Source organism: Ctenopharyngodon idella, chromosome 3, assembly GCF_019924925.1.
Source record: "Ctenopharyngodon idella isolate HZGC_01 chromosome 3, HZGC01, whole genome shotgun sequence".
Lineage (NCBI taxonomy): Eukaryota > Metazoa > Chordata > Actinopteri > Cypriniformes > Xenocyprididae > Ctenopharyngodon > Ctenopharyngodon idella.
Genome location: NC_067222.1, coordinates 57,872,591 through 57,897,849, shown reverse-complemented (window position 1 = coordinate 57,897,849; position 25,259 = coordinate 57,872,591). Strand labels below are relative to the sequence as shown.

At 38.5% G+C, this 25,259-nt stretch overlaps 1 protein-coding gene across 4 annotated transcripts; it reads right to left on the bottom strand.

Annotated features, from left to right (window-relative positions):
* Positions 1-2,901: 2,901 nt before the first annotated feature.
* Positions 2,902-19,979, bottom strand: LOC127508786 (uncharacterized). Of its 4 annotated transcripts, none has more exons than XR_007928934.1 (3): positions 19,827-19,979; positions 5,741-7,791; positions 2,902-3,462 (listed from the first exon to the last, which is right to left on the bottom strand). XR_007928934.1 is itself a non-coding variant. In XM_051887157.1 (3 exons), the coding sequence occupies exon 3, from the start codon at positions 14,631-14,633 to the stop codon at positions 12,846-12,848; it is 1,788 nt and encodes a 595-aa protein (XP_051743117.1). In that variant the 5' UTR covers positions 14,634-14,736; positions 19,118-19,182; positions 19,827-19,979; the 3' UTR covers positions 12,163-12,845. The 4 variants fall into 4 exon arrangements, 2 of the variants coding, with proteins under 2 accessions (XP_051743117.1, XP_051743118.1); XM_051887157.1 differs by lacking the exons at positions 2,902-3,462; positions 5,741-7,791 and adding exons at positions 12,163-14,736; positions 19,118-19,182; XR_007928935.1 differs by lacking the exon at positions 2,902-3,462 and having other exon boundaries at positions 3,750-7,791.
* Between the last annotated feature and the right edge of the window lie 5,280 nt (positions 19,980-25,259).

Genomic DNA, 25,259 nt, shown 5'->3' with positions numbered 1-25,259 from the left:
ACCACAGCAGCATGGGAATCGTATTGGTCTATGCTACTTTTTAGAAGCATAAAAACAACATTGCAGTGAATGACTTCATGTTTGCTCATGTAAAAATGTGTGCTTGTTGTTTATCACAGGATCTTGAGGGTGAGTAAATGACAGAATCTTCATTTTTCGGTGAAGTATCCCTTTAAGTGTGTGCACATGTGTATGTATTTGTGCGTGTGATGAAACAAATAGCGTCTTTATATTTTGCTTATAATTGCTTCTGCCAAAAAAAAAAGATTTACACTGCCTTATTAATTTTATTAAAAGTAATATTTTACATTCAGCATTTTCCTATTAATGTCTGAGTAATGTTTTTTCCCATGTGATTACAGATTCACAAAATGCATGCCTTAGGGATGAATCCTCTTCTTCTGTTGGGGAAGAGGAACGTGTCCGGGTCCTTCACAACTGACGGGATCACAGCTAATTCCTTTTTATCCCCAGAGGAGGTGTCCATTGACACAATAAAGAACATTTTTACAAGTCTTCTAAAAGGTAACTGTGCTGCTAGAGATTTCTCATTTGTTTCACCTTAGTGAATGTCAGCCAGTCAATGTAGAGTTGTGCAGTTATCTGTATGACATTTGGAGCAATGGCTCCTTTCTTACAGAGCAGCCTTTCAGGTCATGTCAATATCAGGCTTGTTTTACTGTAGAAATAGACACTCCAGCTGCTTATTTTCCAGTGAAATATTCTGCCCTGGACAGTGGAGTTGAGAGTAACCACAGCATGTCGTCCAGCGGGGAAGATCGTGGTGCCAGCGATGGAGTAGATGCCACAGTCTTTCATAAGGGGGATGATCCCAGTGGCAGCACTGGTGGAGAGGATGTTGTTACTTTGATCCTTACTCCAGTGGATGGGTCAGTCATCATCTATAGTTCGGGGCCATATGTACACTGAACTGTTCATTCAACAGTGTTTAGTTTTTGCAATGTACCATTAAACTGCATTTGAATACTTAAAATACATTGTAAGATTGTCTTGGTCTTTTTAACTATTAACACACAATAAAAAATGTGACACACACTGTAAACCTGAACAGTACTATTAACTTATAAAAACTGGGTACACTGCAGTTAAAGTCTGTTAAATAATTGATCTTCATGGTGAAGAGTATGTCTGTGATTAGGTCAAGATGGGCTGTGAAACTTCAAGGCTATATATACTGCATGCTGATTAACAGTTCATTCAAGTAAATAGTGATAGTCTCTTTGATGGTTACATTAGTGCATTCTGGTGCTAACTAACACTTAACCATAAAGATTAGTTGTTATTTAAATTAAATTGTAATTACCAAATTTGTATTGTATAAAATAATATTTTTTAGGGTCTACTAAAATAATCTTTTACTTAAATGTTTTGAGTATTCTGAATTCATTGGGTTTTATAACCACTGCATCAAAATAATTAAAAAAATAAGAAACATTACGTATGGTAAACAATAGTTTTAAGTACAGTGGACTTAAATAAAAAAAATAAAAAAATCAGTTTGACTTAATTGTTATTTATAATTATTCTTTACTTAAAAGATTTAATTTGCTTTACTTAAATTTTTTGAGGTAATTGGTGTCTACAATAATTTTGAGTTCTCTGAACATTTTTTTTTACAGTGCATGTGAATGTCAGATTTATTTCCATCATTCTACATCTATGTATTTATTTTATTCAGCTTGAATTAGAATTTCTTTGAGACAGCTTGAGACATTTAAATTTCTAGAAAAAAAGTTAATGTCATTCGCTTAATGTCAGGGGGAAAAGAGACAAAAGTGCGCTGGCAGCCGTGTTCTGGCTGGTATGTACTTTTTATATTGATATTGATTTATATTGAAAAAAGCTTTGTGTGCGAAGTTTTCTAGTTAAGCTGTAAATAAAACTGTTTTACACAAGTATACTTAAATGCAGTTTTACTTGCATCTTGTTTTTATAATGTCTCTTAGTGTGAAAATAATTTATTTTGTTTTCCAGTGGAGTAAAGTGGAAGGACACGTGGGAGCCTTATAAACTTTTTCATTCAGTTGAATAAATTTAAGTAGTTTTGCACTAAACCATTAAAGAAGATTTGAAATAGTTTTACTGTATTTCTATAGACACTTGAAGATATCATTGAACTGTATTGATTTGTATGTGTCTATCTGTCGTGTGCACTCATGTTTATCTTGACCACTCCCTCTTGTATTAGAAGTTAGTTTGTCCCAGCTGCTGTTCTCCTCAATTCTTTTCCTGTTTCTCCCCATGTTCTCTCTCCTCAGTTTGTTGTGTCTAGTCTCCTCTTTTGTGGTTCCCCTGCAGGAGTCCTGAGCATGTTATTTTTGCCCGCCCTGCCTGCCTGTGTGGGTAGGAAAAATGCCTTTTATTTATAAATTATGACAATTTTGGATGTAAAAAGCATACTAACATTATAAGTGCACCTTTGGAAACATTATAAAACAACGCAGTTCATGACCCTTCAAAATCTGTATTGCATTTGCTCTTGTTAGGCTATGGGACAAAAACAGCAATCATAACTTGTGTGATATTGCTGAACTCATATGATCTAAATATGTGACAAATACTCAAACAGGAGCTTTTTTGCATTCACTAATTACACTGTAAAAAAGGCAGTGTCAAATTAACACTTAAAGTGTTAATTTTAACACTACTTCGGATCATATATGGTCCCATTCTATTTAGTGTAAAAAGTACACTGTTTGTAGTGTTGAATTTACAGTGTTAAAAAAAGCACTATATAGTGCAACAAAATTACACCATGAGTGTAAAGTTTTACACTATGGTTGTTTTGACACCTTTAGTGTTGTTTTAATTAATTTGGATTACACTGAAAGTGTTAATAACAAAGTGTTCTTTTCAGTTTTTTTTTTTTTTTTTTTTTTTTTAACACTGTTTTAGAGTGGTATTATACATGATCAAACAAATCAAGACTCTTTCGATAGATGTAAAAATTCAAGTATTTATTTAACATGGCAAAATGTGGCTTCTTTAAAAAGGTCAATTAATGGCAAAAGGTAAATTAATCACATTAATGAGGTGTTGCACATAAATTTAAAACTTAAAACACAAATTCATCAAATTTATCTAGACATGAATAAACAGATTTAAGAACCGATTTGAACAAGATTGCAGTAAGGTACAACAAACCAAAAGAAATTAGCAGGCCCATATGACATCTGTAAATCAAAAGGTTTGTAATAAATTAGTTCATTGACATTAAAGACTTTCAGAGAATCACTGAGTCTTGGATCAATAAACAGTACAAAATAACAAAATAAAACAAAATAAACAGTTCTTAGGTGTGTCACTGAGAGGTATCTCATATCTGCAGTAAGAATCCTGATCATCTTCCTCCTGGTTCTGTCAGTCGAGCTTTTGGTTTTTTTGGTACTCTCTGAAGATTGCATCCCCACCAGTTTTAGCCTGCAGAATTGTTTGGACCAGCTGCAAACAGTTACATAGTACAATCAACAACAACCTCTCAAGAACCATTCTGTTAACATGATTGTATAGTCACACAGCTCAGTACATGTGCATTTTTACAACCGTCTAAAACAGTGGTCTCAAACTTAATTCCTGGAGGGCCACAGCTCTGCAGAGTTTTGCTCTAACCCTAATCAAACACACCTGATCCAGCTAATCAAGGTCTTCATGATTACTAGAAACTTCCAAACAGGTGAGAGCTGGAGCTGATTGGAGCTAAACTCTGCAGAGCTGTGGCCCTCCAGGAATTGAGTTTGAGACCACTGGTCTAAAACGTATTTTATTAAAGACCATAAAGTAGACAATCATAATTCATCAACTCAATTAGCAATTGCTTGGCATAAATGTGCGCTATTTAATTAACTATAATAACCCTGCCTGGGCAAAACATCCACAGAACTGCATCACAGTAAATTTTCCCGCTGTTTAAGCCACGAATATTTACAAAGATTCACAAATTATTTAATTCCGTCTGGGACACAACCGCAGGCCAGGAGTCTCACGCTCATCGAGCTACAGCTATTGTTGAAAACATAATTTACATTACTTTAAGAATAATGTTGGAAAAGTGATAATAATGTGCCTCTTTTGCCCACTTTCATGTATCAGTTTTATTAAATGGCTTGACAATATGCTATGGCATTAATGTTAAATGAATAGAGTTTTTAGTAAAAGCAGGTTTTGTGAGCATTAGTGGAACTGAACGTGTCAGAATAAACATGAAACGCACGGATTAACTGTGGTCGTCGTCAGAGCTCGTGCAGCCCTAGAGAAACTGCGACTGTTCGTGAAACGCTTTCACAGTACTTTGATGGCACACACTGCTTAAGTCAGAAACTGATCAAGTCGAGCACACACCTTATGATTAGCTGTGCACAGGCAGTGCAATGCTCCGCCAATTAATTATCTATTAATGGTTTAAATAATTCAAGTACGTTTAAGAAAACTGGGGGCACCATAGGCGTAATTTGCGGGTGGGACGGGTGGGATCATGTCCCCACCACTTTTTGCCAGGGTCGATTTTGTCCCCACCACTTTTTCTCGCGGCACGGATGTTGAATTGTTACCATATGTTATAGTATAGAATACAGCTTCAACAGAGGACACAAGACCCTCTGTCTACCTTCCTTCAATGCTGAGACCAACACTTTAAACATAAAATCTTTCACTTTCAATAAATAAATCATCTACATGGATAAATAAATTAATTAATAAATAAATTAAGTAAAAAATAAATAAATAAAGTCAGAGTCTGCCCTTTTTCCACTTCCTGACAGTAAAGTTCATTTTTAACATACATTTTTACTTCACAAGAAATGTATCCACATAATTGATTTAATTAAAAAGTTGTTTTTCATAAAACGGCTTTAATTTATAGACATGTATAAAAATATAAAACACTTTAAACCACTTAAAACTTTAATACACACACAAAAGCATTTTTTTAAAATAACTCATCTGAAAACTGTTATGACTATGACATACAATTAGGGATGCACCGATCCGATATTCAGATCGGGTATCGGCTCCGATACTGCCATTTTTGCCAGATCGGGTATCGGCCGGACGGGACCGATCCAAATTCGATACTGTGCGTATCAGTATATGGCTGTAATACATAGTCTGTGTTATTGTTAGGCTCCACAAAAGGCACAAAAACATTAAAAAGCATCAGAAAGTTTCTGTGCACTATATTCCAAGTGTTCTGAAGCCATTCCATAGTTTAATTTGAGGTACAGATAAATATTTAAGTCGTTAAATTAAAGTTGACGTAAATGCCTCCCTCCGCTGCGGCTGTCAGTCATTCTCAATGGGCTCTATGCACGGCGGCGCGTGACGTACTTCCGGTGAAATCTTAGAATGCTCGAATACTTCCGCCGATCGTAGAGTGCTATGCCATTAAAGGAACGCTAGTCACCAAAACAGCTAGAGCTTATTTTGTTGATGCTTCATTTTATATAGATATATACATTTGTTTATTTTATATATATTATTTTATATCATAATGACATCTAAACGTATAAAAGTATCTTTTCAAAGACGGGAGGACAGCACTTCTAGCTACCACTGCTGTGTGCCGCAGTGTACTGCATCTGCTACATTTAACAGGTTTCTCAGTTTTCACACATTTCCCAAAGATAAGGAAACACAGAAGAGGTGGATAGTTAACATACAACGCGACAGTTTTACAGTTACAAGCCAGACAAGAGTGTGCAGCCGACATTTCCAAAGTGCAGACCTCATTGAGCCTCAAACTCCAGCAGGACGCAGACGTCTGAAGAATGGCGCTGTCCCGGTGCTTTTTCAGTGGAATAACTTCACTCTTCCAGCCCCACGGACCGGAGTTTGGGAAAGGATAACGCGATTAAACACAGACACATTGCACACTGGTGATGCCCCCTCTATGGATGCGGAATCTTACGACCATGACTACTGCTCCACTGCTGAGCCTGCTGCCTTGGATTTGTCCCTGGAGCACACTGAAGATCTACATGTGGAAATAACAAAGCTCCGAAAACAAATAGAGGAGATAACCCTCAACAGCAAGTTCTGTTTGGAGCGGTTTGCGGCCTCCGATGATGACATTTGGTTTTACACAAGGTAAGCAGACAATGTGTTAAGTGTTTATCAGGTTAATATAAAATTACCCAGGCTGTTAAGAATAGCTAGAAATTAAAGTCAACTAAGTCAATTAAAGTCATCAACCTCAAGATACACTTTCCTGCAAAGTTTAGCTTTAACCTGGATTAAACACACCTACCTGTAACGTTGTAGTAGTCATGAAGGTCTTGATTAGCTTGTTCTGGTGTGTTTGATTGGGGTTGAGCAAAACTGCAGAAAAGTGGATCTCGAGGTCCAGAATTAAGGACCCCTGTTCTTTGGACATTTAACATATCAAAGGAAATATGTCCCACAGGTTTGCGACTCACGCCCACTTGATGGCCTTTTGGAGGCAGATGACTTGAGCATCTATACTGTCATAATAGTGACTTAAATCCTAAATAAATAGCCTAATTTAGTATAGCTGCTCAAGTCATCTGTCAGTCGCTACTGGAAGCGTCATGACATACTGCAACATGTTCTGTGACTCAGTGTCAGTGTTACACGATGGTGGCACATGCCCAGCAGCATGTGCCATTGGCTTCTGTGCATCAGATGCCATTTCACTGTAAATACTGTACATAATTTGAAATGAAATTGTCAACAACTATAGAACTTTGAAACAAATACTTTAAACAGATCTGACAAAATAAAACACCACATTTGTAAAATCATGTATAATTCATGTCTTCATTTCCTCAGCACTGTGCCTCCTCTTTTACTTGTGCATAGAGAGGTATTTTGGCAGGTATGTATAGAAGAAAAACAAATCACACCCCTGTTTCAGGGAACTGAACACAAAAGTGTCTCTGTAAATGCGCTGCACAAACATATCATCATGGGCACAGACAACAAAGTCACACCATTCCATACCCGTGATAAGCAACTGCCCCTGCACTTGCGAATAATATGGATGGCTTTCCTTCAATTTATATATGCCGTGGTCAGCTTTGAGGTACCTGCAGTCAATGTAGCTTGGTGCATTTGGGCATTTTAGTTCAACCAAGCCAAATGATGGTCTCTCAAGCGGGTCATATACCAGCCCATCAGGTGACGCACCCAGCCAAGGTGCATCTGGATGAATCACCAGTCCACATTTCCTCAAGTTTAGGTTTTTCAGAGTTGCATAGTCGTTTAAGGCACCTGCCTCCATATCCAGTCCCCTCTTCATGTGTGCTGTTTGTCGCATCCCTCGGATGATCCTCTCAGCTAGGTTTTCTGCAGCATTTGGACCTCTAACGTGGCTAACTTCCCTGAAATTTGAAGCAGTCACCCTCTCCTTCCTCAGTGAATGCCATTCAGGTACTGCACTTTGGATTCTTGTTGCTTCTTCTATGAGGTGTGACTGTGACAAAGTCACAGACAGTGAATTGAGATGCAGCTGTTCCTGGTTTGTTGGCACATGTGTACAATCTGTTGGCTTTAACTGGTAGCCCTCTAGTGGCACTTTTGGAAATGGGGGTGCGTCCTTATGGGTGATAACCCCATCGGGTGTAGGTGGTGGATGCTGATACGATAGGATACTACCGGCTTGGATGGTAGATGGAGTCCACAAGTGGCTTGTCAGGTGAGACATTCATTGTGCAGATAAGGGGAAGGGAGTCTGGATTGAAATCAGCATAGGCAGCTTTAGGGTTCAGGGTTGATTGGTCTGGCAGCTCACCGCTGTAGGCCTTGTATAGTGCAGATCTGGAATAACATTGTCAGGCAATCAATAATCATGTTTGCTTACATAATGTAATATAGCCTCTCAGGTCGGTCACAGCTTTGTTAAAATTCCCTATGTTGCTAATATTTATTAGTTTACACATTCCCTTCGACATCACATTAGAGGTCAGTGACTTTTCTACATTGTTTCTAATGCTTACATTATATCATATAAAGCAGTGTTTCTCAACCAGGTGGTCCTTGACATAATGCCAGGGGGTCCTTATAAAATATCTAAATATGAATTTTGACGTTTGACATGTTCCCATAAAATATAATATATGTATAATATAACTGATGATATGACTAAATAGGACAAGTCAACTAACGTAGTAGTAAATTTATTCTTCATTGCATTTGGTCATCACAAAGACATTAATGATACCAATGAGCCAATTTTATTCTGGGGTCCTTGAGGATGGTTTCAAATATGACAGGGGTCCATTACTCAAAAAAGGTTGAGATTCACTGATATAAAGGTATATTGCTGTTGTTCCCCCATACACCTGAATTTGCTTTCAACAATGTTGTTTTAAGTTCAGTGAAAAATCAACTTAGTCATGATCTGGTCCAGAGCTGTTAAATGGATGACCTGCCATTATTAGCAGTAAATGGTTGATTGACATACATTCACTGCATTCATATTTTACTTTTTCATGGTTTCTTTTTCAATTATTAGTTTTTTTGTTTTTTTTTTATATACCATTGTAAGCGTGTGAAATATTTCTATTTAATTTGTTTTTGTTAAATGAATGACAATTTTCTCGTCACTTACTCACGCTTTGGCCATCTTAAAATTGTATGACATTATTACTTCTGTGGAACAAAGAACAAATATTTTGATGGAGATGTATATCCTCAAAATACACATGAATAAACTACATAAAAGCATCATAAAGGTTAGAGTATGTGGTTCAAGTCATTTCTTCTGAAGAAATGTGATTGGAGTTGGTTGAGAAACACTTTCCTTCTTGACATTGCCAGTGTTTTTGCAAACAATATAAATTTTACAGTGTTCTTGGCACAATGCATGGATTAAGTATGAGGCAGTTGTGAGTTTAAATTAATGATCCAGCTAGGAGACTGCAACCTACACCAGATACCACATATGGATTAAATTACTAAAGACGTATTGAACAAAATGTTTTTCTACTGCCTTTATATTCTTTTAGGAGTTTGAAAGTTTTAGTACTCATTGACTTGTGTTGTATAGAAATAATAACATCACATCTCCATCAAAATATCATGGTTTGGATTTTGCTGAAGAAATGAAATATACAAGTTAAACAGCATAAGAGTGAATAAATCATTTATCTATTTTTGAAGTATTCTTTTGACTAAAATTATCTCTGAAATATATGATTTTAAAACAAAAAATTTAAAATTATATTACATATAAAACAAGGGTGTGTTTTTGCATCCACATTTTTTAATTAATTCCAAATAAATAAAACTAGTCCTAAAGAACTGCATTATCAGTTACCGTCACAATATGTAAGAAATACAAGATTTTTTGTGTTTCTGTTTACTGTTTTTCTTTATATATTTAATTTAATTATGTTTTGAAAATATGTATTTCTTTATTATTTTTGCAAAGTTAAAGGTCCACAGGAGGTCATCAGCCGCTACCATCAAGTCCTCAAAACCTTCAGGAAAGTTCGCACCATGTCAGAGGCATTCCATCGGCACAATGTTGACAGAGGCACCATTGCAGCAACAGCACTAATAGCAGAGCTTCAGATTGCAGACCCCAAGACCTACAGCACCCTGTTCGATTCAGCTATGGAAACATTGCTTGCTTTTGCAAAAAGATGTGCCAGTAGTGTTAATCCTGAAATTAAAAGATCCATTGAAGATCTCAAAGCTCGAGGGCATCTATTGCTCACTTTTAGATAGTTTTGAAGAAAAATAATACTACCAGTTTATTTTGAATAAAGCCTAAATTATTAATAACTTTGATTTGCTGTCGCAAAATATGTACATTGGTGTGATATGCACCAATTCTAACCTGAGTGATCATTTTACGTGTACATATAGCCAAAATCAATGCAAATGTTTGTCTTATGGTGATTTTGTCAGACAACGTCTTGATTATTAATCAGGATTTTAGTTCTGGTTTAAAATGTCAGGGCTCGAACTTTACTTTCCCGACCAGACAGGGACCTGATTAAAACATAAATACCAAAAATAAATAAATAAATAAACAGCAACTTGGGAATCACCAAAACGCGAGTATGTCTTATTTTATTACATTTAGTGTTAGTGGGGAGCGATAGTGGATAATAGCCTAATGGGCTTTATAATGTACTGACGATAACAAGGTTGCGCTGTTGAGGCTCGCGCACCATCTCAAGGAGAAATGGAAACATGAGCAAAACACACACAAAGAAACTGTTAAACACACTGCGGTAAAAATTCAAAATGTGGAGTTTTTATAACTTCATACTGGTAAGCAAAACCACATGACCAAGAATGCTGTTTTCCTAAATAGGCTACCATCACGATTAAAACGTGACACTGATTTCATACAACAGTTCAATTAACTGAGTAGTTAATTAATTATATAATTAAGTAGTTAATATCAAACCCCTTACATTTTAGAAGGAACATTGACTGTTTTTGTTCTATTTTATCAGCGAAAATAGTTTCAAACAAAGATGTTTTCATTACTGAATGATTCAGCGTTTTGAATGAATCGGTTGAGTCAAAGATTCAATGACCCATTCATAACCAACTGCCTCATTCTTGAATGAATCAGCCATTTGAATGAATCGTTGGAATGAATCAATCAATGACCCACTCATTAAGACGATTACTTGCCACCACCTACTGGTGGTTTAGTTTCATTTTTAAACGTATCATTTCCCCCCCCAACATTTCATATTTGTATTTTCAAACAATATTTAAAACAATCCCATAACATTATTTAATGCAGTTGTAATCAATCAAAAATATGCAGATTCACATATGTCAAAGCTGCAATATTCTGAAAGGATATTGCTTCAGAACAAATTTATATTTATATATATATATATATATATTTTTTTTTTTTTTTTTTTTTTTTTTTCCGGACAAGCAACTGTTTTACTCGTACAAGTGAATGACCGATTTACGTGTGTCCACATGACAAGGCTTAATGTCGAGCCCTGTATGTAGTCTTAATGGGCCGCGTTTCAGTCACCATTTCATATTGAATGACAACAAAAACAGAAAAAATATATAGATGAAACAATTTTATTGGGAATTTGGCTGTATTAAAATATATTATGTGAGCAAAAGGGTAGCACCAGAGAAGCAAACAAATGTAAAGGGCTGACACTTGGCAGAATTCGAATACAACAATCACGATTAATTTTCTAATTGCCGTATGTCGTCATCTATCGACAGCGGCGCATATATATATATATATATATATATATATATATATATATATATATGGCATTAAAAAATTGGCATTAAAAAGCATTAAATTAGATTTGATGAAACCTGTAGAAACCCTGATAATTGTTTTAGATTAAAGAAAAAATATAGTTGGATGTTAATAATTACTTTAGTTTTTTTTTTTTTTAATGTTTTCTTTTTGTTATAGTCTACAAATATTAATAATCTACATGTTAAATTGGTTTGTTGGCTAGTAACTTTTTGAGCAGTGTTGAAAAGGACCTGAAAGGGCCCTTTAACTTTAAACTTCAATTTAAGATTGTTACAATTAAAAAAAAAATTTTTTTTTTTTTTATTATTATTCATTCATATGTTTTTATATAGTGTGTTGATTGTGATTATTCAAGATGTGTCTCATCTGTAGTTTGTTCTCTTGAGCCATAAAACAATAAACAGTGAGTTGTTCACTGCAATATTTCATGTCTCTTTTCTTATTGGAAAACAGCAAATGTTTACTTTAGAATAAGGAACATAATCTGAAGTAATATTGCATTTATTAGTGATAAATGTGTGTGTTACCTATTAATAAAGGGAATATTTCAGTTATAAATCATTTGTTAGTATAGAACAACTGCTAGAAAGACAAATGTAAATGTCTGTGTTGAAATGCCCATTCTATATTTATTTCATACTTATAAGCTACACATTCACACAGTGTACTGGGAACTTATAAAGTGTGTAATTGGCACAATACAAGCTATTTGTTTTATTTTTAGCTAATTAGTACATTGTTAGGACAGAAACAAGTATAAAGGGGCTATAAGACAAAAATAAGACAACAGCCAATGAAGGCTTTATAAATAGCTTGTAATGGCATTTAGTTTGCATAGTATAAAGATCTATACTGAATATAGGTAGGTGAATGCTCATCCACTACGGGGCTCCGGTAAGAAGCGTGACAGGAGACATGGAACTGTTCAACTCTTTATATTTGTTTACATACTTGGCATCATTCAGCTGTACAGATTTTCTATTATGTGCACATGGTATTGAATGTGGTCTTTCTGAAATAAACAATAGAAATATACATCAGTGTATGTCTAATAACATTAAGTTACATAAACTAACTAACGCTACCCAGCGGAATACACTATAAGATGTTTCATGATAAAAGTCCTTCCCGTATACTCATAAAGGGAATTTAGAACACATAGTTTGCTATATTTGTATCCAGAATTACAGAGTTTGAATTTAAAAATACAACTAAATACAAAACCAATAAGATTTATTTTAAAATTACAAAGAAGAAATTGTTAGTATGGATATCAACCTTTAATATAATAAGCTACATGTTTAATTACAGATTATGATCATTCATATAATTTTACATGAATTTGTATGTAATTAAAGAAAACAGGAAAAAATACTATATAAATAATACAGTACCTTTACCATATAAAAAATGAGAATTACTGTAATTTGTCATTAATGATATAATCCTTAAAATAACAGTCAAATGATTAATTTACAGATATTGTTTGTAATTTTACAGAGTTTAATAATTTACAATAACAGAAAACTACTGTAAAAAATGACGTTATTTTCTGTAAAATTAGGATTTATTTACAGTGAGTAATCAGCTTATTAGTATTAAGTTATGAGCTTATTCTGACATGTATGTTAACATTCACATCCTCTCCCTGAAATGTCCCTGTCATTATTCTGTCTCCCTGTCCCACATCGGGTCTGCGTTCTGTTAAGATCAGCCCAGAGACACTCTCAATATATTCAATGTTCGTTCTGTAGGTCTGTAAGTCTTTACTTAGTGGTACCTCATTGGGAATCATATAGCATTCTGGTTCTTTTACTGTCCCATCCTCGTTCTCCACAATGACCACCTTAAATAAGTGACTTGGCACTGTCTTCTCTCTCAACTTTGGATAATACATAGCACTTAGGTAAAGTGGTCCAGTGTACACATGGACATTAAGGACATCTTGATTTACTTTATTTCGACAATAATACTCCAGTTTTTTCCAAATACGATTGTTTAAGTGTTTATGCTGTGGTACTAAGTTGCTGTTCAAATAAGTGTCATTAACGGCTTCCTCACACCACCGGTGATTGGCAGCCGCAGCAAGATGACCTCTGTGATAGTCATGTCCAAATGTTTTTGGCTTTACATAATTATCAGCTGTAGTACTCCTGTTCAGTATCTCATACACCCAGTTAGCATTTCTGGTTTCACTGTTGAATGCCATGACGTAAGATTTTTTCCTCCTTAAATTAGTGTCTGAAGGAAGTCCATCTTTTAATTTATATTTAGATCTGATATTTTGATCTTCTTGTACTCCTCCTCTGTTGTGAAAAATTTCTGAGAGTGGGATACGTATGTAAATGGTTTCATCTACTGCTGCTTCACATTCTAATGCTGTATGGACAATAGGACTGGACTGGTCATTGGGAGCACCAGGACATTTCTTCTGACTCCTGGCCAAAAATTGTGTCCCAGTCTGGCCCTGACTGACACTATCTATTTTATTAAGACCACTTTTAGATGATTTTTGATTTGCTCCAGAACTCTGCTTATCTCCCCCAGCAGCTCCCACTGTCTCCAATTCATCACTGCTTAGAGATGATCTGTCTTCTGAGTTTCCTTTCATGCTCTCTGCTTTTTCACAAGCTTGATTTATATCAACAGTTGACTGAATACCATTTTGCCATCTTACATTCTCTCTTTCAGCTTTCTTTCGGTCAGGCATATCTGTCAAATGCAACTTCTCATGGTTATCAATGCTTTTTCGCTGCTCATAATTGTTATCTAAAGTATCCTCTTTCTCATTCACCTGTGCAGCATTCTTGGTTTCACTGTTGTTTGAATTTACTTCAGTAGGTAAAGGAGCTACATCTGTGCTAGAAGTTGAAAGATGACTTTCTGATGCTGATACAGATTCCTCTGTTAGTTTGTATTTAGATGCACACAAACCTATTCTCCATATCTGCAGTTCATCATTGCTTTGAGATGATGTATCTTCTGAGTTTTCTTTCATTCTTGGTGTTGTTTCACAAGTTGTATCATCATGTTCATGCACTGCATTTTGTTTACACTCATTATAATCCACTCTTTTTACCATCTGCAAGATTATCACATGAGCCCAGTGTTTTCTTCTGCTTGAATTTATATCCATTCTTTGTGTTTTTCCCCAAGCTCGTTTGATATCATCAGCTGACCAGCAATCACCATGCTCCTTTTTAATGTCATATTTCTTTTCAATATTTTTTTTTGCGTCATGTAAGCACTCAAGTCCACTAAAAAATGATAGCAAGTCCCTAAATATGTCACATAAAGTGACATCAGGTGGGTTTCTTCCCCCACTCTCACAAGTGGTTTTACCATTTCCATTAGATTCAGGAGGTTGATTTTGAACACAGAAAAATCTCATTGTGATGTGTCACTTAAGAAAAAAGTTCAGGAATAAAGCACTCTTGACTCAATCTGGTGTTATTATTTCTTCAGTGTCTTCAAGGATCTTGACTTCTTCCTGACTTAAATAAAATAAAAATATATATATACATTATAATTCTTATTATGTCTTCAAGGATCTTCAATTCTTACTGGCTTAAAAAATGTCTTGGTTACAAAGATAACCCTCGTTCCCTGAAGGAGGGAACAGAGATGTACGTCAAACAGACCGACGAATAGGATTCTCGCTAGAGAGGCCAATCTACTTTGAGTGTAACTAAAATGAGCCAATGCACATTTGCATGCAATTATTTGCAGCAGCTGCTCTGCGCGGGTATATAATGAGCAGCAGGTGCATTGCATCTTTAGGTTTTCGCTGAGGAGCCGAGCAGGTGAGCTGGCCATGCAGCGGGGTACAGTGTCCGTGGCGACGGGACGTATGTCTCCGTTCCCTCCTTCAGGGAACGAGGATTACCTTTGTAACCAAGATGTTCCCATTCAGTCGGTCACGTTTGACGTACGTCAGACAGACCGACAAATAGGAATCCCTACCAAAGCGCCATGGGCGCTGCCCCCTTCCAGCACTCTGTGCAAGCCTCCTGCACCCCCTTGCCTAAAGGACGGTGGGACAGGGCTAACACAGAGAATGCCAATCACTGCTGTTGCACACAACCCATTCAGTGAGACTATTGGATAACACTGGGAAAGCATACCCTTTCACTAGGAAAGGAGCGCTTTGAGCACACTGAGGACATGAATGGTGTGAAACAACCTCAGATGCTTCTGACTCCACAGGAGGAGATGGTGGGCGAGTTGCAACATGCGACGGCAGCGTAGACCACCTTGACGGTTGATGTACGCAACGGTCGCAGTGTTGTCCGTACGGACCAGCACATGCTTGCCCCGTAATGGCCTCTTCAGGCGGCTCAGAGCAAGGCGTACTGCTAGCAACTCGAGGCAGTTGACGTGCCAATGCAGTTGGGGTCCCGTCCACACCCCTGACACTGCATGCCAATTGTACGTGGCACCCCAGCCGGTGGCAGAGGCATCTGTGAACACCACAGCATGCCGGGACACCTGCTCTAGGGGCACTCCTGCCTGAAGAAACAAGGGGTCCAACCACGGGCTGAAGGCTTGGCAGCATTCCGGAGTGATTGCCACTTGGTACGTGACACGTTGCCACACCCATCTCGGGACTCGGCCATGAAGCCAGTGCTGAAGCAGTCTCATATGAAGCAAACCGAGCGGGGTTACTACCACTGCGGCTGCCATATGCCCCAAAAGCCTCTGAAAGAATTTCAGTGGGACCACTGTCCTGCCTTTGAACGTATTCAAACAGTTCAACACCGACTGAGCACATTCCTCTATGAGGCGTGCTGTCTGATCGACCAAATCCAACTCCATACCGAGAAAAGAGATCCTCTGCACAGGGGAGAGTTTGCTCTTTTTCCAGTTGACCTGAAGGCCCAACTGGCTGAGGTAACTGAGCACCAGGTCCCTGTGTTTGCACAACTGATCCTGAGACTGAGCTAGGATGAGCCAGTCATTGAGATAGTTGAAGAATGCAAACACCCTGTTCTCTCATGGGAACGAGGGCTCCCTTTAAGACTTTAGTAAAGACACGGGGAGACAGGGCCAGCCCGAAGGGCAGGACCTGGTACTGATATGCCTGACCCTTGAACGCAAAGCACAGAAACGGCCTGTGCTGAGGGAGGATCAAGACCTGAAAGTAGACATCCTTCAGGTCGATCGCTGCAAACCAATCTTAGGGATGGATGCACTTGAAAATGCGTTTTTGCATGAGCATTTTGAATGGTTGCTTGCAGAGGCTCAGATTCAAAACTCGCAGATCCAAGATTGGTCATAACCCACCGCTTTTCTTGGGTACAATGAAGTAGGGGCTGTAAAACCCTGACTTCATATCAGCTGGAGGGACTGGCTCTATCACATCTTTCGCCAGTAGGACTGCGATCTCTGCATGCAAGACATGGGCATCGACAGCTTCCACTGAATTGAAGTGGATGCCCCTGAACTTGGGGGGACACCGGGCGAATTGAATTGCATAGCCGAGCCTGTTGGTCTGAATGAACCAGAAAGACGGACTGGGGAGCACTAGCCAGGCTCGCAGAGACCATCACAGCGGGACCAAGGGGACTGTAGGCGTACCCACAGTGGGGCAGCGAGGTGGAAGGCAGGGATGCAGCTGGGGGGGCTCTCTTTGTGAGGTGGCCCGTAGCGGTGTCTAAGTGTGCTGTGCAGCACTTACCTCATTCCACGGTTGGGCAGGGGGCGCAGGAGAGGCTTTGGTTGCCTTTTTCGATCTGCTTGCTGCTGCCTGCTGGTGAAAAAGAGGAGGATAAGCGTGGTGAGGTTTCTGGCCTCCCACTGCTTTCCGTGCCCTATTAGGACCCAGAGATAGAAGAACTGCTCTTTTTTTTTTTTTTTTTGATAATTTGGATACTACTGTAACTCCAGTAGCAGAACAATCTCAAAGGATTCTCTGCCCGGCCTTCCTTCTCTGGGGAAGAGCAGCCCCACCCATCTCCAGGGGTGATTTTTCACCGAACAATTGAACAGCAGCAGAGACAGGTGGCGTCGTCTCCCTGCGGCAGACACAGTAGAGCTGTTTCTTTTTTTTGTTTTGTCTTTTTTTGCAGGGGACGACACCCTTGACGATGAGCAGACTGAGGGGTGGCCCACGAGGAACTCAAATGGTTTGTCGGGGGAAGCTACCTGGTCTGCTACTAACAGGAGAACTGCTGGGCTCAGTCCCCGACAGTGTCACCGAAAAGGCCACCTTGTGAAATGGGAACGTCAAAAAAGAGTTCTTAGATTGAGGACCTCTTGCACTTCTGCAAGGTAAGCCAGGGGGCGCTTCTGGACCACTGAGGTGGACATCGTCTGGCCGAGGGCCTGCGCCGTTACTTTGATCACGGTTAGTCAACAAGCGCAGCGCAACTCTGGCTCAGAACTGCCCTTGTGCATTAAGAGTGCCCTGGCCTCACATGCAGGGTGGGTGTGGTCTGCACAGCCACCCCACCATTGAGGGTAGTGAGAGAGGAAAAAAACTTTATGCAGATTTTGGCACTTTTGGCGTTCCATATTTTTGACACCAATATAGTTCCATACTGCCAGGTTGTAAACTCTGAATCCGAGTCAGCATAAGCACACACCATTACAATGGGAAGCTCAGCGTCACCCTCATTTCCAGAGCATAACAGCACTCTCTCCGATGCAGCAATTGACATGTGACCCTCAGCTGGAGCCCTGAATGAAATGCTAGGTTCCCCTATGAGAAGGACCAGCAATCTAATGCAGAAGCTGCACAGCTTGCAATGTGCTAGAGGGGGATGGGCCCTAGGGGGTTGGTTCCCCGATGGAGAAGCCCTCAATCCTCAAGTCACCCAAGCTATTTCACCAAAGTAGACCTCTTCTGGTGCACCAGAGAGGGTGCTACAATGGAGAATAGGCAAGGAGACAGCGCATCAAGAGCGCCGAGCAAGCGCTGGGTTGTCGTGACAGCTCGAAGGCACATGACACGCAGAGGAGCGAGATGTCTGCTCTCGCTGATCTCCGTGATCTCCCAGAGTGTCAGGCAGACCCGTGGCTATGCTTTTACACACAAGCGGCAGCTGGCCAACAACAGAGGGGACTCAAGCTTCCCAGAGAAAGAAGAGTCGTGACCGGCGTGTCGACGTGATCATGTTCTCGTGCGAAAACTTCACCCACGAACATTGTTTCAGCACGCTATGCCCAGACATGTGAAACAGTGATCGTGGCCGTCAGTGAGGACAGGAAACGACTGCATCCAGAAATACACGGGTGGAATGTCGTCTTTGGAAGACGCAACTCACACCCATGTAAGCTCTTTTAGGAGGCTTGCTCTCTCTTGGTGCTAAAGCACAGGGGGGAAAGATTGCGACAACACTGACAGGGAATGTGCAGCCTGTAGTGTGCACTCACTCTCATTGAAGGCACAGCTCTTACCAGCTGTAATAACAGCTTTTTAGTGCCCTGAAAACGCACACTGTCACCAGCTGTAAGAACAGCCTTTTAGCGCTCACTGAAGGTGCACACACACAAACAAAAGACTCGATCACCACCATAGCGCCGTCACGCAAACACCAAAAAAGAGAAAGCTTCTTCCTTGAAGAACTGACTCTTTTTAGAAAACACTGCTTGCAGATTAGAGACAGGAACAAACAAACCGCTCGGCTCCAAAGCGAAAAGCTAAAGATGCAATGCACCTGCTGCTCATTATATACCTGCGCAGAGCAAATAATTGCATGCCAATGTGCATTGGCTCATTTTAGTTACACTCGAAGTAGATTGGCCTCTAGCAATCTAGCGAGATTCCTATTCGTCGGTCTGTCCGACGTACGGGAACAAACAAACAAAAAAACTGCGTCAAAATTCTCTTTAATTCAGGACTTAAGTCTCAGTAGAGACAAAAAATGTACTCACATCAACATATGATCTAATAAACAGAAACATCTGTTGCTCTGATTTTAGGTCAGTTCTGTTCTACTCTGCAGATGACAAAAAAAAACAAAATACTTTAATTGAAACAGAACAAATTCAAGATGTTTTTTTTTTGTTTGTTTTTTTTTAATTAAAGCCAATTATGCCAACTCCTAAATTTTATTAAGTGGGGAAAAAAAAGAAAAAAACATTATGATGAGTGGGGCGAGGCTAAATGAGAGTTGCCCTGCTCGGCTTTCACGGCTCCCGGCCTCGCCCCACTTGTCACAAAAATGTTAAGTTCCATTAACTTTTAAAAATATGAGTTATTTTACTTAAATGTTTTGAGGTGATACGTTTCCTTAAATATTGAGTATTCTGAACTTATTGAGATTTACAATGTATATGAGTGATGTAACAACAGTGTGTTTATTTACAGTACTTTATCAAAACTGTGTAATATGGAGATGTTCTCTTTTACAGTTTGTTGCATTGTACTTATTATTACTTGATTTACATTTTCTTTTATTACAGTACATCTGATTTTGGAAACCAAAGCATTTTAACAAACTTTACATTTGAAGTATAGCATACATTTTTAAATCTTTTAAATCTTAAACAATTTTCCATATGAAATTATATAAATATATATAACGTAAATGAAGGCAATACTAGTTTTTATATAGCTCACAGAACCGAATAGAGTCCTTACCTTGTCTATCTTCTAGCTGTAACGCATTGAAAATCATGCAGACTTCAGTGTTCAGTATTAAGAGACCAGTAACCAGTTTTCATATGCTGTCTTAGAGAAATATCAATTGTATTTTTGTTGACACTGTTTAGCAAAGACAATTGTTCATGTCTGTTCTTAAGTAAATGATGATGTGATTGAGGAGTGTTTCAGTTGTGACACTTTATAGTTTAGGGCGTCACCATAAGGATGAATCATCCTACGTAGCTGTTTATACTGAACCATCCAGTTGTTGTGAGAGTATGTGTTCTTTGGTTTCACAGATTATTCCAAAAAAGATGTTAAGCAAATAATTTCATATATCAATATTTAATATTATATAATTGTAATTACGATTAGAAATGTGTTTTATGTTCATAGTCATGACCGTAAAACAAGTCAGTCTTTACTCCCTATACAAGTTTTACAAGTCTCTCTGGAATGTTGTTTTTACTTACCATACACGTCTTTAAGTCAATGTGAAATGTCAAATGTTATTCATTATTACACTTCATTATCACATTGCAGTGTATTTGCACTTAAAGCTAAGAATCACTCTTGTTCTCCCAGTTATTTAAGACAGCTTGAGAGGTCTCTCAAGTGGTTAGGAGTTGCCAGTAGGGGCTTGTGATGGCACAGAGATGTGCGCAAATTTTTTAGGAGAGGAAGAATACTTTTTTAAATATTTGATGACAAACAGTAAATCAATTGGTATTGTTTGGACAGAGCAGGCATCATCTTTGTCAGCGACTTGATGAGGAACATCATATCACCACTAACTTTAGGCAGCAATGCCTTTTCAGTGGAACTGAAGGTTGTGATGACTCTTCTTTTCCTTTGGTGCCATCACAACCATCAATAAGCTGAATTGTCATGGAAACAATTATGGCACTTACAGCTCCACACATTGTTACGCGTTTCATCAACTTCCCAAACAACACCCTGCGTAATCTGTTTCATTCTATCCACTATTATAAATAGAATGGACAGTTAGCGCCAATATAGTCGCGTACACTTAACTTCATTGAACACAACAAACCCGGTCTGTACTATCAGATGTAAACAGCATAAGACGACTGGTGTCACACTGATTACAGTCCATGCTGCAACAACAACCATCCCAACATAATCCAACAGAAGCAAACTCAATTTATGCAAATAGCCGGCTTCCCAGGAGTAGTAGGCGCAGTTGATGGCACTTATATAAAGGTCATTGCTGTCAGCGTAAACGGGGACGTTTATGTGAACAGGAAGAGGTACCACAGCATCAATACAGGAGTTAAGGAGATAAAGGATACCTTTTACGCCGTTGGCTGCTCACCCCTTTCCATATGCCACTGACAGAACTCTCTGTCCTAATATAGGCTATAAATAAGGTTTTAATTTTGTATCCCCTCACAGGGCACATTGTATCACAAGAAGTGTGGTGGAGAGAGGGATTGGCCAGTGGAAGCGTAGATTCCACATTCTGCACTCCCCTGAAAGAGTGTGCTGTATCATAATGGCTTGTGCAATACTGCATAATATTTGTAAGAGGCGCAACATCCCACCCCCACCAGAGGATGACGACGATGGAGAAGCTGGAGATGCCAACCCCCTGAGCAACATCAATCCATGTGTTGGGGCAGCCCTCAGACAACACTTTGCCGACCTCCACTTTGGGTACACATAATTATTAATAAGTATTAATACCTACGAGTGTTTTTTTTTTTTTCAGGCCATTTTATTTGTCACTCTTGTTTTGTTTGTTTTTTTTCAATGCTATAGTGTAGTATTCCTGTTGCAGTCTCAAAACTTTAATGTGAAGTTTTATTTTTATCTCCACAGTGCCTGCATGTCATCTGTGAGCGGGTCTTCTGCCAGGCTGTCATCCACCACCGGGCATACCTGACTTGAGGTGCTTGAGAGGACATCCAAAGCAGGGGTGGCATACAGAGAGCCTGTGTTTAGGCTGGCTGGGTCACGCAAATCCCGCCTGTCTTTAATTATAACTGAAAAATAAAACATTTCAAATGTTAAATGTTGTATTCATGGTTTTGAGTTAGACAATAATTATTTGGGCCGCACTTTTGTGATGGAATGTCGATCTTCACTGCTGCAGGATCCTGGCTACCCTCCACTCCGGAGATGATGGCATTATCCTCCCCAAGTATGCGCTGCACTGCCTCACAAAGGGCGCTCAGTGGTTTGCCTGAGGGGCCTCCGTCTGAGTTTGAATACCGGTTATAATACAGACTACAAGTAAATCAGGTAGGGCTAATGGCAAAGGGGATAGGCATGCAAATTGGAAAGAAATTAACTATACCTGTGCGCACAATGTTGGTTTTGAATGCAGCTATTGCTGAGAATGTTGTACCATTTCTTCTCGCAGTCAGATAGTGACTGAGAGCATGAGATCTGTGAAGTGTTTCAATGTCTGGAGATGTCCTCCCATGCCTTTTTCTTGTCAGCACCGGTTAATGTTGTCCTGAACTTGCCTTTTATAACATGTTTCCGCTGTTCAACTAATTCAGCAAGCAGTAGCGCTTCTTCCTCCCACCAGTTTTTTTTTTTTTTTTTTTTTTGGAATCCATGGTGGCTGATTATATTATAAAATTTAGGCTATATATAGGCAGGTCAGTTAACAGCACACCGGTTTAAAGTTCGAAATTAAGACGTGTTTATCTTTAATTTCCAATGTGTATATCATAATGTGCTAAAAAAATTCTTTATTTTCAAATGTGTGTTGAATTTTAACTCATTCACCACTTCACCATTCAATGTGAATTTATCTGAGAATATTCATAAATAAGGAAATCTATTCAGTGATTGGTCCATGCCTATGTCGTCATCCAAAATCCTGTTTGTGGCACAGCAAAGTGTCGTGAATCATCTCTAAGTCTGACACTTAAGATTTAGTCCTACACTTCTCTTAAATTACGACTGAGATGCTTGATAACTAACTTTTAAGCACAGCTTTGAGCCAAGAATTTTTTTACTCTTACGTCAATTCTTAGCAGTGTTCTTGTGAGTAATTCTCAGAGGCTTGATAAATACAGGCTCAGTTTCTATCTTTTCAGCAGGTCAGACAGGAACATCAAGATTTCTTCAGGATGATGTAAAAAATGCATTCAAAATGAACATGAGAAAACACATCTATTGATAACAAAACAACTTAAGACACTTTGTTTTATTTATTGTTCTTTATTGGTTGATGAGTGTGTTTGAAGCTCAGTGTTTCTGCAAAGTCTGTCATGATCAAATCTTTGTCAAAATGATTTATTCACCTGTTGAAGTTCCAGTGATAAATTATTATAATTAGGTAGTGACCAGTCTTTTGAACTTCAAGAGTGAGTCTTCCTTCACTTAACAAATTATTTAAAAAAAAATATTGGGTCCTTTATAACTGTACAAGTCTTTTTATCCCCTATTGCATGTGTATGGGATTTCTTCAGGTTAAATTTGGACAAAATGCATTTAAAATCAACAAAAAAGTGCAATTTATTGTTGTTTGAAGCTCACAGTTTTCCCAGGTTCTGTCGTGATCAAATCTTTATCTAAATTATTTCTTACATGCTTAAGTCACAGTGATAAACACATGTCTGCTTATGGATGTTTGGAGATGAGATCAGCAGCACTTACAAAGACGCCAAACCAGTTTCTGTCTCTCTATTTGTTCTGCATCATACCTTTGTGTTCAATGTGTGTTTCATCCCTTTTAAGTCACGATGTGTCACGGTTCATTGTTGAAGGAAGCAGCGAGGACTCAATTGCAGGAAATAAGGGTTTTATTTAGAAATAAAACAAAACACAAACAAAACAAACCCAATGGGGAAAACATAACTTGACATGACTTAACTCAGACTTGACTTGGGAGATGACATGAGGAAACAAACAACATCCAAACGTATGACAAGCAGTGAGAGACAACGATCCAGTGCAGGACAGAAAACATAAGGAGAATAAAAAGGAAGCAAACCAGGCGAGGAATCAGGGAGGACAGGTGGGGCAAATGAAACAATAATCAGCACATGGCACAAAGAAACACATGACAAGCCATATGCTCACACCAAACATAACAAACACGAGCATGTGGCAAGAAACAAACACAAAGACAAGATAAAACGGGAGTGTCAGAGCTGTCACAAAACCAAGAAATACACTAGACAGAAGTGACAGAACCCTGACAACTATGTACTTTCATTCTCAGGGTTGCACACTTTGTTTGCTTGGCTGGAGTGAGTTTTTGATGACATGGGCTGGATCAATGACACACCTTCATATTAATTTCATATTAATAAGGAAAATTACCCAAATACTTCATCCTAACATTGTACTAGATGCACTTTTTTTAAAAAACCATTCCCATCAATTTTCCCTGCCATTGTTGCTGGTTAGTGTTACATATTCAGTCACGTTCTGTTTGTTGTCATTTGTCACATGATCTCCTTTGTTCTGTTTTCCCGCCATCATCAGTCACCATGGACACTAACTTGATTGTCACAGCTGTTTGTCATTTTGGTTAGTTGCTCCATGTATTTAAGTTCCTGTTTCTCCTATGTTCATTGTCCAGTCTTGTTTTGCATGAGTTGTGTTGTGTGCTTCCCTGTACCTGTTGGATTTATCTAGTAAAGACTTATCTTATCTCCTATCTCCTATCTCCTATATCCTTTGTCGTGTGTTTCCTGCGCAAGCAACCCGTAACAGTTAGCTAGCTAGATAACAATATTACCAGCCAATCAGATTTTTTTTTTTTTTAACTTATATTTTTATTTTGAACCACAAAATAGCATACAATACAGTATAATATTAGTTTTTAACATGTTGGTCCATATTCCAACAGCCTTGACAATTATGACATTTTAATTACATCAGACACATTATCTAGAGAATAAAAACAAATACACCTAGTACAGGGGTAGGAAGAGTTTAAAAAAAAAAAAAAAGGAAAGGGAAAAGACACTTTGAAGGATGTGAAGAACACATGAAGGATGTGATCATATAGCACAAGATCACTGGAGTATTAAAGGCATTACAGGAGCACACCTCATTAGGAAATTAGTTTTCTGAAGTCGTAATGAATATGTGATTTGTTCCATTTCGTACAACTCCCATACTTTTTGAATCCGGGCATTGTATGATGGGGGGGTCAGGTTTTAACCATCTGCATGTAATACATTTGATGGCTGCAGCAAATAGAATTTGTAGTAAATATTTTTTAGCTCTACCCTCAAAGCCCTCTGGACACACACCTAGAAGGGAAATTATAGGGTCTTCAGGGATTTCAAAATGGAAAATTTCTTTAAGGGCGTCAAATATATCTTTCCAATAATTTCTTAATTTTGGACATGACCACAAAATATGGGTGTGGTTGCCAACATGCTGGCCACAGTTTCTCCAGCACTTGTCTGAGCAGGATGGATTCCATTTTGCAAT